The 25,363-nt window shown below is 38.1% G+C and overlaps 1 protein-coding gene across 1 annotated transcript in view; it reads right to left on the minus strand.

Annotated features, from left to right (window-relative positions):
• LOC104158058 (USP6 N-terminal-like protein) overlaps positions 1 to 25,363 on the minus strand; it is a 55,341-nt gene that overhangs the window by 18,448 nt on the left and 11,530 nt on the right. The window contains exons 3-5 of the mRNA XM_009695617.1: positions 17,352 to 17,391; positions 12,398 to 12,478; positions 605 to 712 (exon numbers count right to left, since the gene is read on the minus strand). Of these exons, the coding sequence (XP_009693919.1) occupies positions 605 to 712; positions 12,398 to 12,478; positions 17,352 to 17,391 (229 nt within the window). The remainder of the gene's footprint in view (positions 1 to 604; positions 713 to 12,397; positions 12,479 to 17,351; positions 17,392 to 25,363) is intronic.

The following is a 25,363-nucleotide window of genomic DNA, read 5'->3' on the forward strand; positions in this document are numbered from 1 at the left end:
ATATGCTTAAGTGGTCGATTTATGCCTGTAGAATTTTGTGGGGTTAACATCCTGTCATCAGTTGCACCTCTGAGAATACAATCCAGTAACCACACAGTGCTTTGTAAGGGTTATCTAAGCTTCACTTGGAGATGAGATGGCAGAAAGATACACAGCTTGTTCTGGCTTTTACAAGATTAAGGCACCAACCTCCATCCCCTCCAGAATACTGGAACTCCTTTTATCAATATTCAGCTAACAAGGTGCTTCCTTAATAGACATTTCGCAAAGAGCTGTTTCAGAGGTTTCTGTCTTCTTACCGGGACAGTGTTTTTTTGTTATTTTGTTTTACTTTGCTTTTAGAAGGGGTTTTGCAAGTATTTAAGGATGGGAAAAGAAATGGAGAGAAGACCAAATTAATTCCATTAATTACAGAACCAATAAATAAGCTGGAAAAGCCCTTTTCAATCCATACCCTTTTTACTAGCTAAAACAAGCAGTAGAGTTCAATGCAATTTCTAATCCTTTTTTTTTTTTTTAAACACTACATAACAACAAATAAAAAAAAAGTCTGTAGTCTTAGTATCTTGATTTTTTTAATTAAGTGGAAATTCTACAAACTCACATTATAAAAATCTTTCATTTCTTCTTTCATTTTAGGGACATCAAGTAGTAAAGACCAGACTTGCCCTCTGAACTGCAGTGGGATTCCTTTATAAATTCTCCTATGAAACTGTAAAAAGAAAAGAAAATATAAATGCAGTACAATCTACAACGTTCTGAACAAAAGGAACAGTGACACACAACATACTAAAGAGACAAATGCAATTTTATCAATTGTCCTAGCAAAAGGATGACCTGCTGGGGACAAAGTGTTCCAGTGTCTTCTGAAGGACTGAAAGTGTCCAGTGACACCATCTGGGACCTCTGTTGATGGAATCAGCAGAGGCACAGGGAACAAAATGGACACAGAGGCTAAAATATCACTCTGTGCAGGTGATGCTTCCAAGCCAGGACTTTAGTATGTAGGAAGGCCTATCAAAATTCTATCAACTCTGCTGAGCAGCACTTATTCTACAAATATTGGAAAGACTATTCCAAATGTTGTAATTTAGACCTAAAAAAAAAAAAAAAATCTGATTTTTAGCAACACAGTATTTCAGGATAAGCCACAGACCACTCACTATAATTACAAACTATAAATGGGAATGGTGAAAGGCAATCAGCAATATCACAAAGCTTTAAAGATCACCGGAGGGGGGGGGAAGCAAGACAGATTTTTGAATCCTTGTAAAACTGCAACAGTGTGCTGAAATGTATGTATGCATACCAAACAAACATGCGAGATCATCAAAAAACACAGGATGAGCCATTTCTAAAGCTAACAGATTTCAGATCATATTTCTGAACTAATAATCAGTTTTCTAAATGCATATTAAAACATTCGTACAAAAACGACATATAAAAGATATTCTAGCTACAGTTTCTAGGAATACAGAACAACCTACCAACACTGCATGCAATTCTTAGCTGTGAAACAGAAAATTAAATACCCGATTCCTCACACATTCTGTTCTGACACCTAAAGTTTGTATCAGAAACAGGTCAGAAGGGGTAACTCAGTACCTCTGCCTAACTACAGTCATTACATAAAATATCAGTCTTGCCTCTGACAGGTCACTGCTCTTGCACTCTCATCGAGTGGTTTGGTTCTTACTGGGTTTATATGAAAAAATCAGGAGCACTGACAACTGTCTTCCTCAGTTCTCTTCTGATTTGTATCTCTTTATGCTGCAACGTTTAGGAGCATGAAGAGCCTCTAAACAGAGAAATATGGACTAGCTGTGTAAAGTCGTAGCTTTACGCAGCTAGGGGAGACTCGAGCTAAGCAATGCCTCAGAGCAATTGAATCCTAGCAATTCAAAAACACACCAAAAAAGTGTTACCATCTTTCACGAGACATGTCTAAGAAAAGGAAAAACAGAGAACTCTAACGAAGACGACAAACCTTTCTGAAGTTCTGTTTGTACCGTTATTTTTATGATGGCACAGGGAGACAAGCAGATTTAAAAGCGAACAAAATACACACAACCTCTCCCCAAACACTTCATTCTTTACATTTAACCTACAGTGAAAGTTAGACCTTAAAATTTCAATTGACAAAGCTATCACTTCCTTGAAACATTTACAAAAGTTGTATTTGTAGTGTAAGAAATATTTTAAAAGATATGTACTCCTCAAAGACAGAATCCTTTTTCCTTTTTCACATATTTCACATCTCCAGTTTTGAAGATTAATGAATCCCTCATTGCAGTATACTTGCAAACCTCCTGCTGCTTATGATATATCAGATCTTTGAAGGCGTCTTTAATGCCAGCAAGGATTCATGTCTGAATTTTAGAATGCATAACTCTAACATAAGTAAGGTTACAACTTTTTTTCCTGTCCCCTCTTCAAATGAAAAATTTCAACTTGCATAAGATGCAACAGCAATCCTGAAGGCTGTCCACAAAGAAAATGTTGTGTTTTTTAAAGAAAACTTTGCCACTTTAATATTATTAAGAATGCTAAAGCAGCAACACTTCTAGTGTGAGCACAATTATGTCAGCATAGTTTCTTTGTAAGGATAAAGAACAACGTACAGAGCTACAAAGCACTCTCCTCTATAGATGTATATGCAGACTTCAGCTCACACAGAGAATTTCAGCATGTGTCAACCCTGACACAAGGATAACTGCTTGCGAGAGTGAGGATAATTCAGTCTTTTGAAAGCCAAGCAACACCAATTGCAGTGGAGTCATCCTGAGAAGAGATTAGCCTGTCTACTGGAAAGCAGAATGAGTAAAATTTGCAAAATCTTTTCTGGGAACTTGAAAGAAAAAAAGAAAAAAAAAAAATGCAGTGTTATATGCCAGTGACATGTAGCTGTATTCCTCAGACCCATGGTACAGCAACAGTGTACCTTAATAACAAACATTTTTGCCAGTTAATAATCATTTTGTAACTCGTTTTCAAATGGCTGAAGAATAAATTCTCAATACTACTGTTGTTCTAAATGAGTATTTTGGAAGAAGGTCAGGTGGACATCAAAGGTCAGAACTAAGCCTAATAACAGCTTCTTATCAAAACAAATTCAAAATATCCAAAATGTGGGGCTGTTTTGTTTTTTTCAGGAGATAAAACTGAAGGAGAACAGCCAGTTTCAGAGGAATCTATGGCATTTACAGTTTTCCCATCTTCTGCACTTCCCAGACTGAAACAGCCAAACACCACAGGAGCCCTTGAAGGAGTAAGTAAAAACTGAGACAGAGAATTGTGGAAGCATTTTTAAAAGAAACGTTTGAAAAATGAGTTGGCAAATATAACTTTAAAACGAGTGGAAAAGACAGAGAGACCAGCAGTTTCACCAGCGCGCTACAGTTATGCCAAAAAAACAGAAGGAAAACCAACATTTTCAGTAGCTAAGATCAGAATTATTGCACTACCTGACAGAATAAACCCAAATAACATTTGGATCTTCTTGCAAACCATTTAAGATCCGTATCCAGCTGACTCTGCTGTTCCAACTATTCTTTTATTTAGGCAGAGAAAAAAAAGCTCTCAGTCATCCCAAGTCACTACAAAATCCTGCCTACAGACTCAGCAGAACATGAGACTAAAAACTTTCGCTGTCTGCCTGGTAAGCAAGAGAGAAATGTAACTCAAGAACAGAACCTTTCATGGCATAGGCTCCATTACACAAATGATAATGTGGAAACAAGCATGAATAATTTTATATACAACGGAAAACTGGGAGGAGTGGCTGACATGCCAGAGGGTTGCGTTGCCACCCAGAGGGACCTCGACAGGCTGGAGAAATGGGCTGACAGGAACCTCATGAAGTTCAACAAGGAGAGGTGCAAAGTCCTGCACCTGGAGAGGAACAACGCCAGGCACCAGTACATGCTGGGGTCCACTCAGCTGGAAAGCACCTTGGCAGAAAAGGACTCGGGGGTCCTGGCAGACACCAAGTTGAACAGGAGCCAGCAACGTGCCCTTGAAGCAAAGACAACAAACAGTATCCTGGGCTGTGTTAGACAAAAGTATTGCCAGCAGGTTGAGGGAGGTGATCCTTCCCCTCTGCTCATCAGTGGTAAGGCTACACCTGGAGTGCTGTGTCCAGTTCTTGGCTCCTCAGTAAAAGAGAGACATGGACATACTGGAGAGAGTCCAAAAGGCTACGAAGATTAAGGGACTTGATCATCTCTGCTGTGAGGAAAGTCTGAGAGAACTGGGACTATCCAGCCTGGAGAAGGGAAAGCTCAGGAGAATCTTATCAACATATATCGGGGTTGGTCTCTTCTTCCCGGTAACTAGCAATAGGACAAGAGGAAACGGTCTCAAGTTGTGCCAGGGCAGGTTCAGGCTGGATATTAGGAAGAACTTCTTCACTGTAAGAGTCGTTAGGCATTGGAACGGGCTCCCCAGGGAGGTGGTGGACTCATCATCCCTGGAGGTGTTCAAAAAACGTTTAGATGTGGCACTTCAAGACATGGTTTAGTGGGTTTAGCAGGCACGGTGTCATTGGGTATATGGTTGGGCCTGATGATCTTTGAGGTCTCTTCCAACCATAATGACTCTATGATTCTATATAAATACCTGAAGGGAGGGTGCAAAGAGGAGAACAGAGCCTGGCTCTTTTCAGTGGCGCCTGGTCACAGGACCAGAGGCCTGAAACACTGGAGGTTCCCTCTGAACATCAGGAAACGCTTTGTCACTCTGAGGGTGACAGCACTGCTACAGGCTGCCCAGGAAGGTTGTGGATCCTCCATCTTTGGAGATATTCAGAAGCTGCCTGGACATGGTCCTGGGCAGCCTGCTGCAGGTAGCCTTGCTTGAGCAGGTGGGGTTGGACCAGATGATCTCCACAGCTCCCTTCCAACATCAACCATTCTGTGGTTCTGTGTGATTCTGTGATTTTGTGAAAATGACACAGCTGCGCTGCATCTCGGGGAGTGGGAAGAGGGGGGAGGCAGGGGGAACCCACATGTACTTCACAGTAAAACTCACTTCTGATAATCATTCAGTCACCAAACAGTTAAAGGAAACACAAAAGAGCAAACTGATTATTAGCTAACTGAATATCTTCACCATAAGTACCATACTACTGCCCTCTGCTGTATTTTATTTCCTTATGTAATATAAAGTTGAAAATACGTTGAGAAATGCTGGGGTGGGTCTATATACTTGCAGAACCCTAATGTACTCTTCTGTTCCCTCTGAATTAATAATTAAAAGTAAAACATTCAGCAAGTTACTTTACTTTTTCTTCTACACCTGAGGAGATGAAATAATGAGTCAATCTTCAACAAATTCTTTAAAATTAAGGCTTTCTTAAGATAATAGCTCAAAACAAAAGTATATAAACTCAGAACTCAGACAATTGTTGTATGAAAACATGTATCATTTAAAGAATGGTGTTACAGAACCTGGGATATCTCCATCAGCATAGGACACAGAAACAAGAAAGTCACCCGGTAGATATAATTATATAAATGCAAGTTAAATAAAAATACAGGCTCAAGTTATCTATCACATCTAAGCTGATATTCAGTCAAGGACAGTTGTCAAACTCTAGCAATTATTACTAATATTGTTGATCCTGAAGTAGACAGGACAAGCGAACATTGGATGATGACCTGGTAATTCAAAAGGAGCTTCTCATGCAAAAAGAAAATGGACCTGTAAATTGGACCTTTCCATTGTGAAACAACAGGATACACAAAATGAATTAAAAAGCTTACAAAGCAGGAAAAAAAAAAAAAAAGACAACTCTCAAATTTGGAATATTCCAAATTAGCTATCATCTCAAATAATGAAGTCCGTACCATCCAATACTCAATGTGGCCTCCATGCAAAAAACCTGGAAAACATACAACCTCCCCTTCCTTTCCCTGCCCCAATCTCTCCAGCTCATAAATCCAAGTAGTTCCTAGACAAGAAACCAGGCCACTGTCACATAGCACTAGTCTGAAGAGTGGGAACTGGCATTCTTGCTACTGCAAGATAGAAAACTGGTTTTCTTGGAAATAAAACTTTCTCAGTTATGTCAGGAAGAGCTGCACAAGCAGCAGAGGGACTCTGCCACCTCAAAAAGAATCAGTGATGAGAAGCATAAGAATTAAAATCTGAAGTCCCACAAGAAAGTATATTTATAATGAAAAGAAAGTATATTTACAAAGGCTGCTGTCTTTAGAGGTTCTTCAACTTCCGTGGGTCGCATAAAAGGAAGAAAAAGTGCAAATACAAGAGTTGTTCAATCTCATTCAAAAAATCTCAGGAATGTGAAGAGGGTTCTTCATTAAGGCTCTGTGTTCAGACTCCAAACTAAGTGGAGACTTGATTATTATATTCTATGTGAATGCTAGAACAGCTGGAAATTGCCAGCTACCCTGATTGTTTCTCTTCTTCCTTTCCCTCTCAATTTAGGCAACTTCAATCACAGAAAGATGAAGGTAGACAGTGAAAGACAGAAATACTTTGGTGGAAATACTCAAATGGGAATATAACACATAACAGTTTTATTTAATCTTTCCTGAAAGTTATGATCATACTAAGCCAGGAAGGATTTACTATCTGTGGTGGCTGATTGTACCCTGGATTATTAAGCAGTAGAATACAAATAGGAAATAAAAGCATAAGCTAGAAAAAGACCACACTGAAACACAAACTTTGCTGCTCTATGACACTTCCTGCATAAGAAATGACTGATGGGGAGATGAAAGTTTTGTTTTGACAAATATCAATCACACAAAGACACAAGGGCAGTTACACACTTGAGAGACTCGTGTCTGTAAGAATCATGATGACTCCGCTTAAAAGATGCCTAAATAATCATATATGAATCAAAGAGTTTTATACACAAAGAGGAAGTCAGGCAAAAACACCAGGAGACCTGCACAGATGAACAAGGGGCTCCTGGACAAACTCAAACACAAAAAGGAAGCCTACAGAAGGTGGAAGCAAGGACAGGTAGCCTGGGAAGAATACAGAAAAATTGCCTGAGCAGTCGGGATCAGGTTAGGAAAGCTAAAGTCCTGATAGAATTAAATCTGGTCAGGGACATCAAGGGCAACAAGAAAAGCTTCTATACATCGGTGATAAAAGGCAGACTAGGGAAAATGTGGGCCCTCTCCAGAAGGAAACAGGAGACCTGGTTACTCAGGACATGGAGAAGGCTGAAATACTCAACGACTTTTTTGCCTCATTCTTCACTGGCAAGCGCTCCAGCCACACCACCCAAGTCACACCACTGGCAGGCCCCCCAGCCACACCACCCAAGTCACAGAAGGCAAAGGCAGGGACTGGGTGGATGAAAAACCACCCACTGTAGGAGAAGATCACGTCTGAGACCATCTAAGGAAACAGAAGGTGCACAAGTCCATGAGATCTGATCAGATGCATCCGCGGATCCTGAGGGAACCGGCAGATGAAGTGGCTAAGCCACTATCCATTATACTTGAGAAGTGGCAGTCTGCTGAAGTTCCACTGACTGGAAAAGGAGAAGCACAACCCCCATTTTTAAAAAGAGAAAAAACAGGAAGACCTGGGGAACTACAGGCTGGTGAGTCTCACCTCTGTGCCCAGCAAGATCATGGAGGAGATCCTCCCGGGAACTATGCTAAGGCATCTGGAAAATAAGGAGGTGATTGGTGACAGCCAACATGGCTTCACTAAGGGCAAATCGTGCCTGACAAATTTCATGGTCTTCTACAACGGAGTTACTGCATTAGTTGATAAGGGAAGAGCAACTGATGTCACCTACCTGGACTTGTGCAAAGCATTTGACACTTTCCTTCACAAGATCCTTGTCTCTAAATTGGAGACACATGGATTTGATGGATGGACCACTCAGTGGAAAAAGAATTAGCTGAATGGTCACACTGAAGAGAGCAGCCCTGAGGAGAAGGACTTGGGGGTGTTGGTTGAAGAGAAGCTCAACATGACCCAGCAATGTGTGCTTGCAGCCCAGAAAGCCAGCCATATCCTGGGCTGCATCCAAAGCAGCGTGACCAGCAGGTCAAGGGAGGGGATTCTCCCCTTCTGCTACGCTCTGGTGAGATCCCCCCCTGCATTACTGCCTTCAGCTCTGGGGACCGCAACACAAGAAGGACACGGCCCTGTTGGAGCGAGTCCAGAGGAGGCCATGAAGATGATCCGAGGGCTGGAGCACCTCTCCTGTGAGGACAGGCTGAGAGAGTTGGGGTTGTTCAGCCGGGAGAAGAGAAGGCTCCAGGAAGACCTTAGAGCAGCCTTCCAGTACATAAAAGAGGCCTACGAGAAAGATGGGGAGGGACTTTTTACAAGGGCGTGCGGCGATAGGACAAAGGGCAATGGCTTTAAACTGGAAGAGGGAAGATTTAAATATTAAGAAGAAATTCTTCTCTGTGAGGGTGGTGAGGCAGTGGCACAGGTTGCCCAGAGAAGCTGTGGATGCCCCATCTCTGGAAGTGTTCAAGGCCAGGTTGGATGGGGCTTTGAGCAACCTTGTCTTGTGGAAGGTGTCCCTGCCTATGGCAAGGGGGTTGGAACCAGATGGTCTTTAACGTGTCTTCCAATCAAACCATTCTGTGATGCTATGATTCTGTACTTTTAAGGACTTGTACATGGGTTCATTTTATTATGTCATCCTTCATTATCTCTAAATCATTACTCAAATATGGTAGAGTTTGGCACATTTCTGGTCTCAATGTGGCAACTCTTCCATCTCTTTCCAGCTCCTCATGGTCACACATTGCTGCCTTCCATTCCCCCTCCCCTGCCCCCCTCCTTTTTTTTTAATTAGGTTTAAGCACAGAAGTTCTAATGGGAAAACAGTGTGAAGCTCCCAGAGCCCCCATCTCCCTCTTGAGATATTCTTCTGCAATAAGTATCAGGGTAAGATGTAAATTGAAGCATCTCGTATGCACACACATCAGTGTGTTAATGTTTTCTCATTAATTCTCCTTGCGAAGTTATGATGGAAAAAAATAAGGAAGCAGCATATATGCAGCTCTGCAAGAGTATTAAATGAAAACTGTATTTTGCAGTTAAGCATATGACAATTTTGGATAATGTAATCAAATATATGGATTCATTTACAGTATGTGTTCAGTATGAACAGATTTATTCAAGCCAAAACTCTCTCAGCTACATATTATGAAGGCTCACTACAAACAGTCTGCCTAAAGTCCTGCACTTTGTACTTACCTGCTCTATCCCTGGGACCACCACCTTCTCTTACTCTCCCTCTCTTTGTAAGAACATAAGCATCTCTCAAGTATGCCATTTTCCAAAACCAAGCCACCACTACAATTATAATCTATAATCCTACAACATTATTACTGTTGTTGCTGCAATGTTCCCTTCAGTGCTGTTTCTAAACAACACTGATTTCAGGAGCAGTGTGACTGCACAGAAACTAAGGGAGTGTCAGGTGAAGTGAGTCTTTTAAGACACAGGCTGTTCATTTTCTTCAGCAATTTGCTCCTCTAGTGTTAACCACTTCATCCAATCAAATGAAGACATAAAGCAAGAGTCAGGAACTGTTCTTGCAACTATTGCTTCTGTGCTTCAAGAAAGCGAGTATGGAAAGCTGGTGCATTCTTCCAACACACTTTCAGATAAAAACTGTCTTTATTTGTGAGTTTTGTACAACCCTGAGAACATCACCATGCTTTCCATGAAGAGCAGTGACAAATAACGTCTGACTTTCCACTGTATGCTCAAGAGTAGGAGGAAGCTGATTCTTTATTCTGCATGTTCTGGTTCACTAACCACATAAGATGCGACAAAGAATAAGGAAAAGACCCTTGTTTCTACAGTCTCATGTGCTTCACTAGAGTTCAACAATCAGTGAAAATTTTTCCTAGCCTCAAGCAAAGTTAATCCCCTTTATGAACATATTTAATTACTCCTGCCACTATTTATAGCTCAGCCTATAATTTGTTACAAGAACTGAAACTCTTTCTTCTCAGCTGATTTGTTATACCTTCTGCATGCTTTGTGAATAGGGGATTATTCAGTTAAGTCAGTGTATCATGGACTGATGTCACCGAAGGCTGAAGAGGAAGACCGCTGCTGCTTAGACAACACGTAGCTATTGTGTTACCTGAAAGGTCATATTTAACATTCTCTTTGCAAATAAAGTAGCTGTTACACAAGTATTTTTATCATCCCTTTGACTTGGAAACACCCTTGATCTTCAAATCACCCAATCAGCACAGTAAAGAAAGTAAGTCACAAGCATTACGACCTCTAGCTTCTTCCACAGAAGATGACAGGACAGAAAGTAGGATTATAAGAAAAACTTGGGGAACAAAATATTAATTTTTCATGTATTTACTTCGTATATTAAAAAAATTAATTTGCTAGCTTCTTAGTTATACCCTGAAAAACATCAACCGCTGGCTTTGGTATTTTTAACAAAGCAAAGTGCAAGACATAGCTACTAGTGTCAAAACCAAAGGTAGATGCAGACACAATGAGTAGGGAACATGCTGAGTAAATTTCTCCATCTGTTTGAACTGAAGTATCTCAGTTCCCTGCTCATTAGGCTAACAAGTATTCTGGTCCCAATCTCTCCCTTTAAAGTTTTCCACTTTGCACAGAATAAATTACTAAAACAAAAGACTAGTAAGGGAGTAAGCTAACATGGTGTGCCATTCATCAAGGCAGTAACCTGGGATGCGTAACAGTTGTCCTCTAGTCCTCGGCAAAATACAGGTGGATGAGCAGCATCAGAAAATACCAACAGAATCTCCAATAGAAAATGCAAGCTTTAAGCTCTGTTGAGGAGAAGAGGGAATTTGATTTTGGGAACCTCTTATTCTGTGCATTATCCACCAAACAGTCACAAGAACAGTTATGAAAACCTTCCCAGAACACAGTGTTGGGAATACAGTCTCTCCAGCAAGATTTTTCCCAGATGAAATTCTTCTGGAATTTTAAGATGACCAAGAATATAATTCCAGCAAATAAACTATTCACATGAAAATCCCCACCCAGCTTTTAAAGCAAGTAAAAGCACTTGACACTTAATGGCATACCTAACATAACACACTTTCTGTCATTACCACCAGACCATTATTTGTTGTCTGAGTAGGATAAAAATAATTCTGTAACTAAAAACCCCCCAAAGCAATTTAAAGATTATTAATGCGCAATTCAATTCCTTAAAATCCACCTGCAGCTTCACATAGAAAGTAATTTTAATCTTTAAGTCAAGAAATGTTGTAAGCACTGCTGGCCACTGTTACGCAGCTGTCAGCAGATTTCTGTTCTTCCGTATTGATTCCAAAATAAAAAAAGCCCATCACAGTGTAAAGTATACCATTCAAAAGTAGATCCTATTCATATCATCAAAAAAATTTACTTCTCTTGAAGATTATGAATACTGTGTTGCGTATTATTCACAGAAGAACCAGACTTATCCCAAGGGGGACAGGGCACTGAATGGCTTCCTATATTTTTTACCTTCTAACTTACTCAGTGCAACTCTCCTTTTAACAAAGCAAGCAGGTATCTTGGGATATCCTGAGATATCTGGGCTGGCAAGCATGATAATTTAAACATCAAACAATATGCCCCTTGTTATGACTAATCAGTTTCCCTGGAGAGTTATTCAAGGTGGTTTTCACTGATCCATGACTGTAAGCTATCCTACGCCCTTCAGTAAACCTGGGCTGCAAAAAAAGAAAAAAAAAAGGGAAAGAAAATGGAAACTGTGGAAGAGAAGATTAATAATAAACTCATAGACCTTAATAAGACACCACCAGAAACTCGAAAGAGTAACTTGAAATTTAAATATTAATTAGTACAATACCCAGCATACAAAGGAATTTTAAAAAGTACAGTTACAATTCATAACCCTTGAAAGGGGATTTATGATTCCTGAAGAACTCAGCTATACCCACTTAAAGGTGTCCTCTCTTTTCAAGTTTGTAAAGATTTTTCTTTTTTTCCTCCTTCACATTCTCAAAGTCTAAATTAACCATGACTTCTAGCACTCTGCAAGACAAAAGAAGCAGGTCTGATGCTTCATCCACTCCACAGATTATTTTGCAGACATGAACACAGTACGCTGTGTGATCCTAGTTCCAATCCCACAGTGCAACCGCAAAGCAGTACAGGACACAATTATTACTATGAATATGTTAGAGAGCCTACGCAATACTGCCCTTAGAAATTCCTTGCATTTGACCACCAGTTTTGTTGGGTTGTTATTATTATTATTATTGGGTTATTATGTATTACTGCATTTTGGAAGAATAAAAAGTTGTTTTCTTCAGTGTGGGTTTGGTGGGGTTTTTTTCAGGTCCCATAAACAGAGACAATCCAATTTAAGGTTATACATTCATTCAGAAGTGATAGGCAATGAAAAAAGCATGTGTAACTTTACCTTTTCACTATTCTTGTATTTTTCCCAGCTTTTCAGCATCTTAAGCCATTTTGTAGTTCTTTCAATTTCAAGGTGCTTTTGCTGAAAAGAAATCAGAATTTTTTAATCTTTTCAAAATGAATGCATTTTTAATTCTGTTTTTCTAGAAATATTGAGGGAAAAGTTTAACAGAACATCATCAATGTTTTATTCAGTCATCTAAGAACAGCAACAAAGAGTAACATCACTTCACTTAAAACGTCCAAAACAACAGCCAACCACAAACCGAGTAGAAACCCTTCTTTTCAGCACTATGTAAAGAACTGTGTTTTCTAAGAGGAGTTTAAGTATAAGATTTATAAGAGCTTCTTCTCTACATATTTTCGGCAAAAACTTCAATTTGTTTTTAGAGTCAGTAAATTTTCAGGCAAATAATTTCTGCTGCAAGCTTTTTAAAAGTTGTTGACTCTGAAATGATGATCTTCTTTACCCAGACTTCCCCGAAACACAATTAGCTACCGTTTTCCAGTGATCAGGAAAATCAGCCCTTCTTTAAAGGTATAAAGTTAAAAAGGCAGAAAGCGCAGGCACAAAAACAAGTGCATGCAAGAACGACAGTGCAGAAGCAAAAGTGGGAATAAGCATTAATTCTGGACATTAAAGGCTAGAAAGCCTTGCTATAATTCTCATCCTTGGCTTCATTTTTACCTAAGTGACCCTGTATCTTAATATCAAGGATTTCTTCTGAAGGTAAGATCTACTTGCTTAAATTGTATTACTGACAAGAATACTTCAGTAACAAGGTGATATAATGAGAATTCAAAACAAAACAAACATCATCTTCTCAAAATAAACAGTTATAGTAAGTAGTACAATATGTAACATAATAAATATGTGAATTCCACACATTATTTATATTATATATGGCTTTAAAAGCACAGGACAACACTACTACCTTAAAGATTGCCATTCTGCCTATGAAAGCCTTGCTGCAGTTGCCATCAACTTCTTGAATTTGGGAACCAAACAAGCACTTGGAATTAGCTACTTTAGTCCCTGGAATTTCAAGGCACTTCATCTCTTCACAGCCAAAAATCTGTATTTTGTTGGCTCCAACGATAAGAAGATTTTTAGTATGTATTTTTACAGCCCAGTTTTACATATTGTAAAGTAGGCGAGGTGTCTCTGATTATACTACAAAGTTAAGTATTAACTGTTTTTTTTTTTTTAATTTTTTAAACGACACTGTTTCAACTCTTTCACAATGCTTTGGAGCTGAGGATACACACTGGAAAAGCTAAAGCAGAAAAATGTATGTGTGTGGTTATTGCTTTCTCTTCAAAGATGAATATAAATAAATATTTAGGGGTTTTGTAATGTACAGCCCCTCTACCTCCAACTTCAAATCCAGGGCTTAATAAAGACAGGAAGGATATTCTGTTTCATATTGTTAGTGATGCAATCTGGTAACAATGTAAGAGTTTAATTTCAAAGCTCTGCAGGATACTGAAAACTTATTAATACTTTCATTAAATATTCATTAAGTCAACTTGCATCTGAAATGTTGGGGAAAAAAATATAAAAGAAAATGATTACTTTTTGTCTCAGTAGAATTCTAATTTTACTTGTAGCTTTTACTCATCAGAACTTGTGCATTCTTTCTTGGCTATCAATGCAACAAAACAGGCAAAGGACTTCCTTAATCCAGAAGCCCAAAGCCTTGCACTTGCAGAAGTACAACAATGACCGTTTAGGTCCACCCCAACCATGATGCAGTCCATGAAGTGTCCTGGAAATAAGCTGGGTTTGATTGGATTAAAATAAAAATAATTTAAAAAACCGTTGTAAGCCTGAGATAAGTACAAGAAAGTTACAGGGAAAGAAGTGTCTCTACTCTTTCAACCTTAACTTATCTAACTATTCTTGTGGCAATCAACTGCTCACATTCTTGTTCAGGTCCCACGCTGTATTTGGTAATTGCTTTTTTTTTTTAAATTATTTAAAATACTTTTCTTAAGAGTTAGGTTAGAGGGGAACTGTAGAAAAACTACTGCTTCCCAGATTTCATAGGTTTCACAACACTGTTTCTGATTCTCCTCCACACTCGCAACCCCTTTAAGAAATAAGCATTTTTAACATCTCTTAAAGCAGATGTTCTCTAGGCATAGTTTAGATTGCAGGAATAACATTGCTATCAAGTCAGGAAAGGTCTCTGCCCTCAACAGGTTGTTCAGATAATTGGTAAGAAAAATAAAACCCTATCTGCTCCCACAGTCTTTTTGTTTGTACGTTTGATCTACTTTCAAGATTTTTGGTCTTTTGAGCCAGAAGCTCACTTCAATTGTATGTTTGTTCAAGCTTTTATGTCTTCTGTGTCAATTTATCCCAGTTCTCAAGTGATGCTACTGTAGTCAAAACAGCAATTATTTCTGTGTTGAGTTGTTGAAAACTTTTAGCTATTTTTTTTTTTCCCCAGTCTGAATTATGTTCACTTTCATGTCTAACAGGCGCAACACTGAAAACACGGATAGATCTGATGCAGCTCACTGCGGAGTAGAGGGCTGCTGCTGCTGGTCTTTCAGGCAAGTTCCATGTAGTTGTCACCCGAAAAAAAAAAAAAAAGAAAAAAAAAATCCATTTATCTACCTTTTGAGTACATTTTACACTTTGAAGCACTTTTGCCACTGGGAATAACAGAATCCCTAGCTGAAGCAGAAGAGGTTTCTTACTATCGTGTCAGTAAATAATACAATACTGAAAGCAAAAAAGCATGAAGTTCAGTTGGCAAGCATCCATCTTTTGTGCAGCACTCTACCATCCTGGAGAGCAAGTGTGCTAGAGATGAGGCTTAAAGTAATGCTTTAGCAGAAGCCTCAGACAAAACCAGAACTCACTGAACTGCTCCTTTGAGAATTTATAATCAAGTAAACCAAAGACAAAACCAAACAAACTGAAAATGACTTACAAAACATTTCATAGCACTTCAAAAACAGTCAGACACAGACTCCAGATTTCCTGAGGTCACTTCTCTGTCTGCTTTTCTCCTCTACATGAGCTTTCCTCCCCTAGTTTTATCTCCAATGTGCTGGATGATTCATCTGAAGGTTAAGCAGTTCACAACGTAGGACAACGATTCAATGCATTTAAGTTACCAAATGCCGCCCAAGGTAATGAAGCATCAGAATTACTCTGCATTCACAGTAACAATGCCTATTCTAAAAGTATTATGCACATAAATACACACACACGTAAATACAGACCCAGAAAACCCAGCTTAAGCTTTACACTGGAATGTATATGAAGAATAGAGACTCAAAATTCACAAGGAAACACAACCCTTTACATAAATTGCAAACAAAATGAAAACATGACTTAGGAATATTTTTCAAAATTCACAGGTAAGGCAAAAGGAGTGCATAAATCGTTCTGCCAAGTAAGTGACTTTAAAAGATAGTGCAAAGAAAGCTTTTAGTCTTAGTCTACGTTAACATGACACATTAATTATCCTGTGAATGGTATCTTGAAAACTGTAAAGATTCAAACACCGCTGACAGAAGACAGATAAACCTCAAACCAGCAGAGGTCAGGATATCATCAGGAGTATAACCAAGAATCTAACACAGAAGCATTACTGAATGATTATAAAAAGCCACTAGATTTGCCATTTAACATTGACTCAATAAATACAGTTTTTATGCTGGCATTTTGTCTGAGACAGCAAGAATACAATACGGGACAGAGAACTGAGACACTATTTTCCTCCAATAATTTAAGTTTAACCACAAAGCCACAGTGAATCAGAGCTTCAAAACACATACACCAGAATAACTGCAAGCTGGCTAATATTTACGCTCATAGTCCCTGCTGTGTCCTTCTCTGATGGCAATGAAATTATATATACACAATGTTATTAAATGTAATGAAACATGGCAGGAAAATGCAACTATTTCAGGCTGCACACATGGAAACACACACAAACCAATGCAAAACAAAAGTTTCCTTCTTTTATGAGAAGCGTTTCTTACTAGACCTATACTGAAGCTCAAAATAATTTGTTTTCGGTAGTACTGTTGCTCTTAACATTTGGGGAGCTGAGCTGCCTTAGAACAAGTCATTTCACCCCTTTTCCATGCACTCTAATGATCTGTGCAGCCAAGAGGGCTAATTTTAAACTTACAGCTTTAAATATTTTATCTTGAGTTTTCTGAGGACAGAGAAGATCAATATGGACAAAGAAGAAGGATCTGATCTGGTCTTGGAGACAACAATGGGCCTGACAGACCAAGGGGAAATATCAATAGTAACCAGGCCTGGATAAGCAGAAGTTCACTTCCCAATGATTTTAACAAAAGCTTTCCATGTTCCCAAAACATCAGTTCCCAAACTTCTGCCCCAGTACCAGAATGATTTTTGGACCAGGGCCTGCACCAGCTGCTGACAGGTCTTGCATGTCCAGAATACACCTGGTTGCTTATCAACTCAACATTACAAGGGAGGTCATCACGTTTCAGAGGCAGCCAGGATATTTGTCACCACTTACCAAACTAGAAAAGCACGCTACACTCCTCGGGGGACGGCAACATACACCTCAGCATCAAAGCCACCACCTCACTCGGACAATCCATCGAGCCAGGATTGCTGATGACAGCTCATGACACAGAAACAATTGCTCTCACTCTTTCAGGGCAGAGCTGGGTGTGATCTCTTAAGTAGCTGTTTCCTTTACTAGGTCATATAATGGATGAGGAAAACTCATGTCTCATTGCAATTAGTAAACATAAGATTGTGCGGGGCCCAAGGGATCTGTGGGTGAGTTAACACGGCCTCACGGACCACAGATCTTAGAATATGTTTCTTTGGGAATGCAAATCACTAAAATACTTCATCTCCTCATTTAACAATGATTTATATTTAAAAGTCATAAATCTGTAAATGTTTACTTCCTAGTCAAAAAACTGGAAGACACTGGACTTACCTTTTCTATTGCTGCATCATGGACAGGAAGCTCCTCTGGACTGGAAACAAAGACAAAATTCATATTACTCTTGGTTAATCTTGGCACAAAATCGTTTCTGTACAGGTTCTTACAAACAAGCATTTACAGTAGCAGTATGTAGTAACAAGTAAACAAGAATTCTGAACTTTAGAGAACTAAGACAATGACACACAGGAATCCTTGGAATTTATTTTTTAAACACAGTAAAACTCACAATATTTTAAGTACAGAACTAGAATTATTTCAATCTTAAACCTTCTAAATCAAAGCAGCTGCATAGCTTCAAAAGACAAGGGCTTAACAAAGTTTATTTTTTCTTTTGTAAAAGCACTCTGTGCTATACCACTGAACTGAAACCTAAGTGAGATTTTTGTTTGTTAGACTACACTACTGCTAGCTGAAATATCCCTATAAAAAGTTTTCCTCCTTTACTACTGTGCCCTGCAAAAGGCACTGAGACTTTGCTTGACTTAGGAGAGTTAAGTTCCATTTTCTCAAAACTCTACAAAACTCACTCTGAGTAACAGGGAGGAGGTGGTAGGAAAAAAAAACAACCAACAGCAAAAATCAGTTTTATTACCAGGTACTAATTAATATTTAAAAATACAGTCCTTTCACTTCTTAGCCTAACTCTAAATAGGCAGGTTATTAATTGAAAGCTTGAAAAGCAGCCTTTGAACAAATACATTTTCAGACTTTATATTATTTTAGTTACATTCTGAGAGCTCTAACTTCTGTTTTTCTTATCAAAGAAACTTGTGTTTTTCTTATCAAAAGTAACTGGACCACTTTGATGCCAAATGAGCCTGCCTTCCTTTGTGTGCATCATCTGCACCTTCTGAAAACATAGCAGCTCATCTGTAAGCAGCAAGGTTCCCTTTTTCTGCTCTACAGATCAGATAAATAACACAACAAAACTGTGTTTAAAAGGGACTAAAAAGCAGACACTATGTGAAATCCTTTTAAAAACAGAAAATCCCTACTGAGTCCTGATAGGGAAAAATTCCTACCCACATCATTATAGCTTTCTATAGTGAAGATGTTAAAACCCAGTGTTCTAGACCTGTATCAAATCTGTGCGAGGGTGAAAAAAAACACTGGGGAAGGCTACAAAAGTAATTGCTGCTGCAGTCAATGTAAGAACAGTCTGATGAGAAATGCCTGAATTACACTTGAACTCATTTATTTCATTTAAAAGATGCAGTTACAGATTCAGAAGTTATACATGAATAAAGAAATACATTTGAATTACTTCATCTAATGGAAAAGCTTCCTCCAATCAACACCTTTTCAGAGACCACACAAGTCAAAGTTTCCAGTACGCAGCCTAGAAACTAATTTAAAAACCAAAAGAGTGTTCCTTTCGAACAGCATTGCAAAAAGCATAATCCATTCATTTAGAAGCACTTTTCAAGTATCCAAAATCTTTCTTGACAAACAACATCAAAATCCCCCCAAAAAAATCTGATTAATGTCTAACACACTAGAAACAGTTTATATTCAGTGTGAGCTGAGGTTGTAAATGCTATAAAATTACAGTACAATACACATTCCCATATAACCAAATTAGCAAACTGAAAGTAGGTCCTTTGTATGCCAATTATCACCTAGAAATTAAGCTTATTTGAACAGAAGTGAACAAACAAGCCAAGAGGAAGAAAAACTTCAATTTAACAATCTGCTTGGGGGGAAGTTATCATTTGTTTTAGCTTTAAGTACAAAAATTGTTAAGCCTTTCAAACATCACTTCAAATTTTCAGTTCTTTACTGACAGTAGCAGCCACTGTCTACCTCCCCCAGAAGCATGAGTCTCGCACAGCAAGACAAGGCACAGCAGCCTCATTCTTCATGGCCCTACAAGCTCACACCAGCAGCTGCCCGCGCACACAACAACCTCTTTTTCCTCCAGTGCCGCCAGCGGCGTGCAAGACACCGATCTGATGGCTCTGCATCCCTGCCAGCTCACACCCAACACAGTAACTCTTCTGCTTAACTGGTACTACTTGACAGCTTATCTTCACATTTGCTAATCTGGCATGGAAGCTAATCACGTGAAAGATCAATCAAATCTTATTGTATCACAAAGTAAGAATGAATCGTAGTGATTTATTAAGGAATCGCTCTTTGCTAATTTTGCAAGTTATCATCGATGTGCAAACAAAAGGCATGGCTGACTCTCCCAAGCAGTGAAAGAAGGCTCTTTTATCCTGGGAAGCAGGCACCGTACTCCCTCACTAAATTAATCCAACAGCAAATTTATGACTAGATTTCTTGTTATTTCTTGCGTGTAGACGTGGTGCTTAGGGACATGGTTTAGTGGTGGTCTTGGCCATGCTAAGTTAATGGTTGGACTCCATGATCTTAAAGGTCCTTTCCAACCTAAACGTTTCTATGATTCTTTAGCTGCACAGGTATGCATTAATACCACATACCTATACATTTTAAGCACTGAAATCCCACAGGAGCACATTAAGCCAGCCCCATGTTTTTACTCCCTGAGATGCTGCTGGCAGCTGAGCACCAGCAAAAGAGCGCAGAAGCTGAGTGAATTGCCCCAGGCTGCTCAGTAACTCACTGGACTGGAACGCAGGAGTTCCTGGAGATCTTCTCTCAATTAACTATATTGTACTAACTACGCCCATGTACTCACATACATAATATTCAAATCTATCCTGCAAGGACTGAGGGAAAGGCATAGTGGGCAAACAAACTCTCTCAAGTCCCTAAAGATATTTTAAATAAATATATTTCCATTTAGTGTATGTGTTTTCTATGCAGAAGCACCTTACAGATTTATTTTTTTTTTTCCTAAAAAGGATTAGGCGGGATCAGATAACAAAATCAATTAATGTCTATTAACCAATGTAATTTTATTGTACCTTTTTCTTTATAATGATGAATCCTCCCCTTCCTTCCCCAACCTAGCCAATCTAATATTGTTATACCTTTGTTATTTCTTTTAATGATGAGTCTTCTCCCACTGTCCCCAGCCTATTTATACTTGTATTTTCTGACGTTTTTTACCTGCGTACTTCACCAGGTAGTAATGTGAAATAGTAAACAGTATTAACATAATATAGCCATATCCTGCCCTAAGATGACTGCTTTCCTTTAATAGCTCAAGTAATACTCATTTAGAGGATACAGAGAAGAACAGGACTGATCAACATAATTAGCTTGGAACTATACAATACTTGATATCGAAAAGAGGAATCACAGACACAGCTTTTAACTGAACTTAAGTAAATAAGGTCTCACTTAGCAGAAATGAAATCTTAACACAGTATTGACCACAATAAAGAAAGATCCAAACTAGGCAAATCCACCCATTTAATCAGACAGGAATCAAGAATCATTACAGCTGGTATGTGCCTTTGCCCCAGGCACAAGGACTACAGCCTCCCACATTGCAGCCCAACAGGTCAAGGGCTCTGGTTCTCACTGCCAAGCAGCTCTGGTGTTACAGCACTATGAGAAAAATCTGAAGATGTTGTCTACAGGTTTGGGAGTTGCAGAACACTGGGATCAAATCCTAACTCCAATAAGGAGCAGGGTCCACATGAAGGCATGCTGGGTTTCCTACTAGAAGACTCCTCAAAGACATTTCACTGGGAGGAAGTACTAGACTCCAAGGTTTGACTGGAACTCAGGACCTGTACCCATGGTCCTCACTGGTGGTGATCTGCAGCACCGGCCCCAACTCTTCCTCCTATCTTTCAAGCTGGACTACCACAGCCTTCTGGTGAGGACTGTAAGGCCTATCAGTTTAAAGAAATAGGATTTCATTTTGAAGAACAAGGACTTGATTGAAAATGATGAATGGATTTTACATCTTTAAATCCACCACAATGGCTAACACAGGTTTTCATGAATTTTTCAAGATAACTTAAAAGAAATATTAATCTTAAACGCATCTCACACTTCAGAACATTAAACATGCAGATCTATGGTTCTGACCATTAAGCTTTGTGTTGTAATTACCCTCCTTGGGAAACAGAAGTAGTTTAAACAAACTGAAAAGTCTCAGACTTAACAAGCTTACAGTCACCTACCCAGTGCTGCTATTTAAATCAGCCTTCTTTAAACAGCACTTTGATGTATTTGTTCAATATAAACACAAGGAAAGACTTTCTCATATTAGTCACTCATCAGTTTTATTCTTTTCCCACATTTGTATTTAAATCCCAAATATGTTCCCTGCTGGCTCAAATCACAGCATTTTCCTGCTTCTAGTTTGGCTTAAATAAATTTAAGAAATGTAAAGGCTCCTCTATCATTTGCAGTTTCAGCTGAGGATGGAAGATGTTTAGTGCAATAATCAGCAATCTTGATATGTTGATAACCCCAGAACTATAAATTCCAGAAGATCAATTCCATTCTGCACAGTTCCAAGTTGTATAACACCTGACATTCAATTTTCATTGGAAAAAAAAGTGGCAAAAATTGACCATAATAGAATAAAAATCTTTACCACAAAGCTTACTTGCCCAAAGAGCTATGTTCAAAATTTCTTTGTAAGCTGTATTTTCATTTCTCATAACTTCTATTTCAAAACATGTCAATTAAATTCAATATTCCTGTATTATTGAACTCACTATAACATGACTATTAAAAATCTCGAATCCTCAGAAAACCTGTGGTGCAATCCCTACGCAAAATAGTTTCTCAAACTATTTCTCAATTATTTGCTCATGCTCTCCTCAAAGTACTACTAAATACAACAGCATCACCTTGTATCATTGCATGCACATTTTAACTGAAAAGTATTTTGAAATCATATTTAGAGTCACATATTAAATACTATGTCGGAAAAGTTTCTTGCAGAACACTTTTCATAGTGTCATTGACTTAATCACGAAGAAATAGATGCTGTGCATTCAGCTTTATTTTGTGATGCAACATTAAGTGTTTAAATTCATGAGGAAAACATACTTGCTACTACCCTGGAGAATTATTTTGAAGGAATTCTTAAAAAAAATTAAAAAAAGATCAGTCATTTTTATTGTTTTGAAACTTCTACGATCAAGGAATTTACGAGTGAACATCCACAAAAACATCAGTAAGGCATAAAACTCAAAAGTAAAAGTGTCATGAAATAAATTTATGAAGAGTGATCATACACAGGTAAGAGATGAGAAAGAAGGGAAGAATTCAGCTGACAGATATCTGAATAAGAAAAGCTTTAGTACAAATTGAGTTGTTTTTCTATACAATACGGAACTTAGATTGTTGAGTAACAAATTGCAACAACATTTCAGTACTCCAACATACCAGGAAAAAGTAAATCTTCCCAAGTATGAACACTTTTTAGGCTGTGTAATTTGTCAGAAGTGAGTTGTAGGAGTCTATAGCTTTGCTAGACAAAAAATTAGTAACTTCACACTGGGAAATCAATTCCACAACAATAAACACACTGACTAGGTGTTCTCTTAGGTCTGCCTCCCTTTCAGCGTGGGATACACGGCATAGAACACTGTCAAAGCAATACACAGTATCATGGATAGTTACAACAGTGCTTTGCAACAGAATGACACTTTGTTTTATACATATACATACTGTTTCCAGGCAGCTTTTACTGCCTCATGTCACGTAACACACATACTGATCTTTGTTCTAACGTTAGCTGAGAAGTGCTTCACAATCATCTTATAGAAGGGAAGATAAATAAGACTAATTGTGTAATTCACAGGATATGCAGTATTGTTACTTAAAATGACTATTTTTATGTCTGCATTACGTCACAAGATGGGCTACAAAGCAAACTGTTTTCTGAAGTCAACTGAAAAAAAAACTCAGTAACCATTGTAAGTAGAAATAAAACAGTATTTCAATGTCATGCCTTTGTTTAGACCTATGATTAAGTTATTCCACTCCTTATAGCCCAAATCTAAAGCACAACTTAGTGTGGAATTCAGATCCTTTAGTCCAAATAAGTCAATTTTCAGAAGAATTCTGACTATGAATGATTGCTTTAATCTTGCAACCTTTGAATGGAAATTAAAGGCAAAAGTGTCTTTTTCAAAATCAGTAATACACGGAAGAGATTTCTGAAAATATTAAGGAGAAATCAAGAAAGCTGTTTTTAAAACTAAATTATGGATTTTCCACAAGTACAATTATATGGATCACTTCCTTCTTTCCATGACACATTTTACTTACATAACTCACAATTTTGATTGTGCATGTCTATCAAAATAATTGGAGCTCTGCTACTGTAATCATCCACTTTGAATTTTCACTGAATAACCTCTGCACAGTATGGGGGTAGTGACTACAGCAGATTAAAAAAACAGCCTTCAGAAGTTTCGTTAAAATTCATAAGCAAGCCAAAGCAATTAATTAACATATGGGATAAGTCAATGTGACTTTCCACAATACAATTATCAGGAAACATGCTGCAAGAAAGAATTCAATGCTGGCAAAAGATTGCACCACATGTGGGTTTGTGACTAGGTTTTAGTTACAATTATTATTTGTGGATTCTGTGGATGTTGTTGTCAACATGCACAGCACAGTGCCATGAACACGCAGCTCCTGTCCAGAAAGTCCCAAGCAATGCACGCTCTCAGAGATAAAATAAAATCAAAAGACTTATTTATCAAATTCGATTAAATCTCAAAATGGTGACTTCTTAATAAAGTACTTTCCTGCTTGGGGAAGATAACTTCATTGTAAAGTTTTTATCGCCAATATAAAAAAAAAAAATGATTGAGAAATTCATAGCAAAAAAGGTTCCTGTATTTTCATTGCCACATGCTAAAATACATGCTTTCTTGTGTTTTTAGTAAAAGGCGATTTAGAGTTTTCCCAGCTTGGAATCAGAAAACCTTTGAGAAAATCTATAATCTGTTTAATTGAGCACAGCAGCATTTCTAGTGATTTCTGATGTCACTTTAATTGAGCATAAACAAATATTGAGGTTAAAAACATCTTCTCAGAACCACATTCCAAGTGTTTTTAAAAAAAGATAAAAATTAGTCTAAGCTATCTTAAAACTCTCAGGAGGCTAAAAGACAAAGGAAAAAGAATTAATCTCTTTGCCTTGCTTCTAATTTACATTTGATATAAGTCTAAAATATCTAGGATTTTTTCCTTAAGCATGTATGTGTGTATATATACACATACATTGCTTTTAAGTACCGCATGAAGGTTAGTTACTGTACAGATCACTTACACTATATATTAATAGCAATCCAGGACTTACATGTTGGCAGCTTCACCTGTATTAAAATCCACGTGCTATGCAAAGCGTATTCCAACACAAATTAACTAAGATGGTAGTGTTCCAGTAATATATATTTGTTCACTGCTGAAGCTCAATGCTTTATGTGCATAGACTTCCTTCTTTTATGAAATAATCTTCTGCAGTCTAAAATTCCATTTTGGTGGGTCTTTCTTTCACTTGGGTTGAGAGTAGCAGCATCTTTGCACTTCTAAAAACTGTTGCCCCAGACCTCTTTCAGCACTCTTAATAATCACTCCCAGTGAAGCATAGTCTGGCCATTCCCTATATTCAGTCACTTTAATCTTCTATAAATGTTAAATACAGTAGGAAATATATGTGGTAATAATGATTATGTTAAATCCTTACGTTTAAGAGCTTAAGCAGTAACTCAAAATCAATGCGTATCGCTTTATGTATGTTGTATAAATTAAATCACATTACCATATTCAATCATTTTTTCAGTTCTGCTACCTAATAGCTCTTTTCATAAAAGGCAGAAGTTTGTGAATTCCTAGTACACAGTGGGTGATCTTTTACTCAAATCAAGTAGCAGCAGCTGTTAACAAAAACACGCTATTTGTCCTTAGTTGGCAGAATTATCCTGCAGCTTACTTTTGTGTTTGCAATCAAATCTGCAGGATTGCATTCACCTCATTTCTTTCTGTATCTGCAGAGGATTGCTGAAGTGACAGCCTGGACTAACTGAGTTGAAAGAATGGATTTAAAATTCAAATTTCAACTCTAGTCCTAAGAATAAGCTAAAGAA

Source organism: Cariama cristata, unplaced genomic scaffold, assembly GCF_000690535.1.
Source record: "Cariama cristata isolate BGI_N322 unplaced genomic scaffold, ASM69053v1 scaffold9982, whole genome shotgun sequence".
Lineage (NCBI taxonomy): Eukaryota > Metazoa > Chordata > Aves > Cariamiformes > Cariamidae > Cariama > Cariama cristata.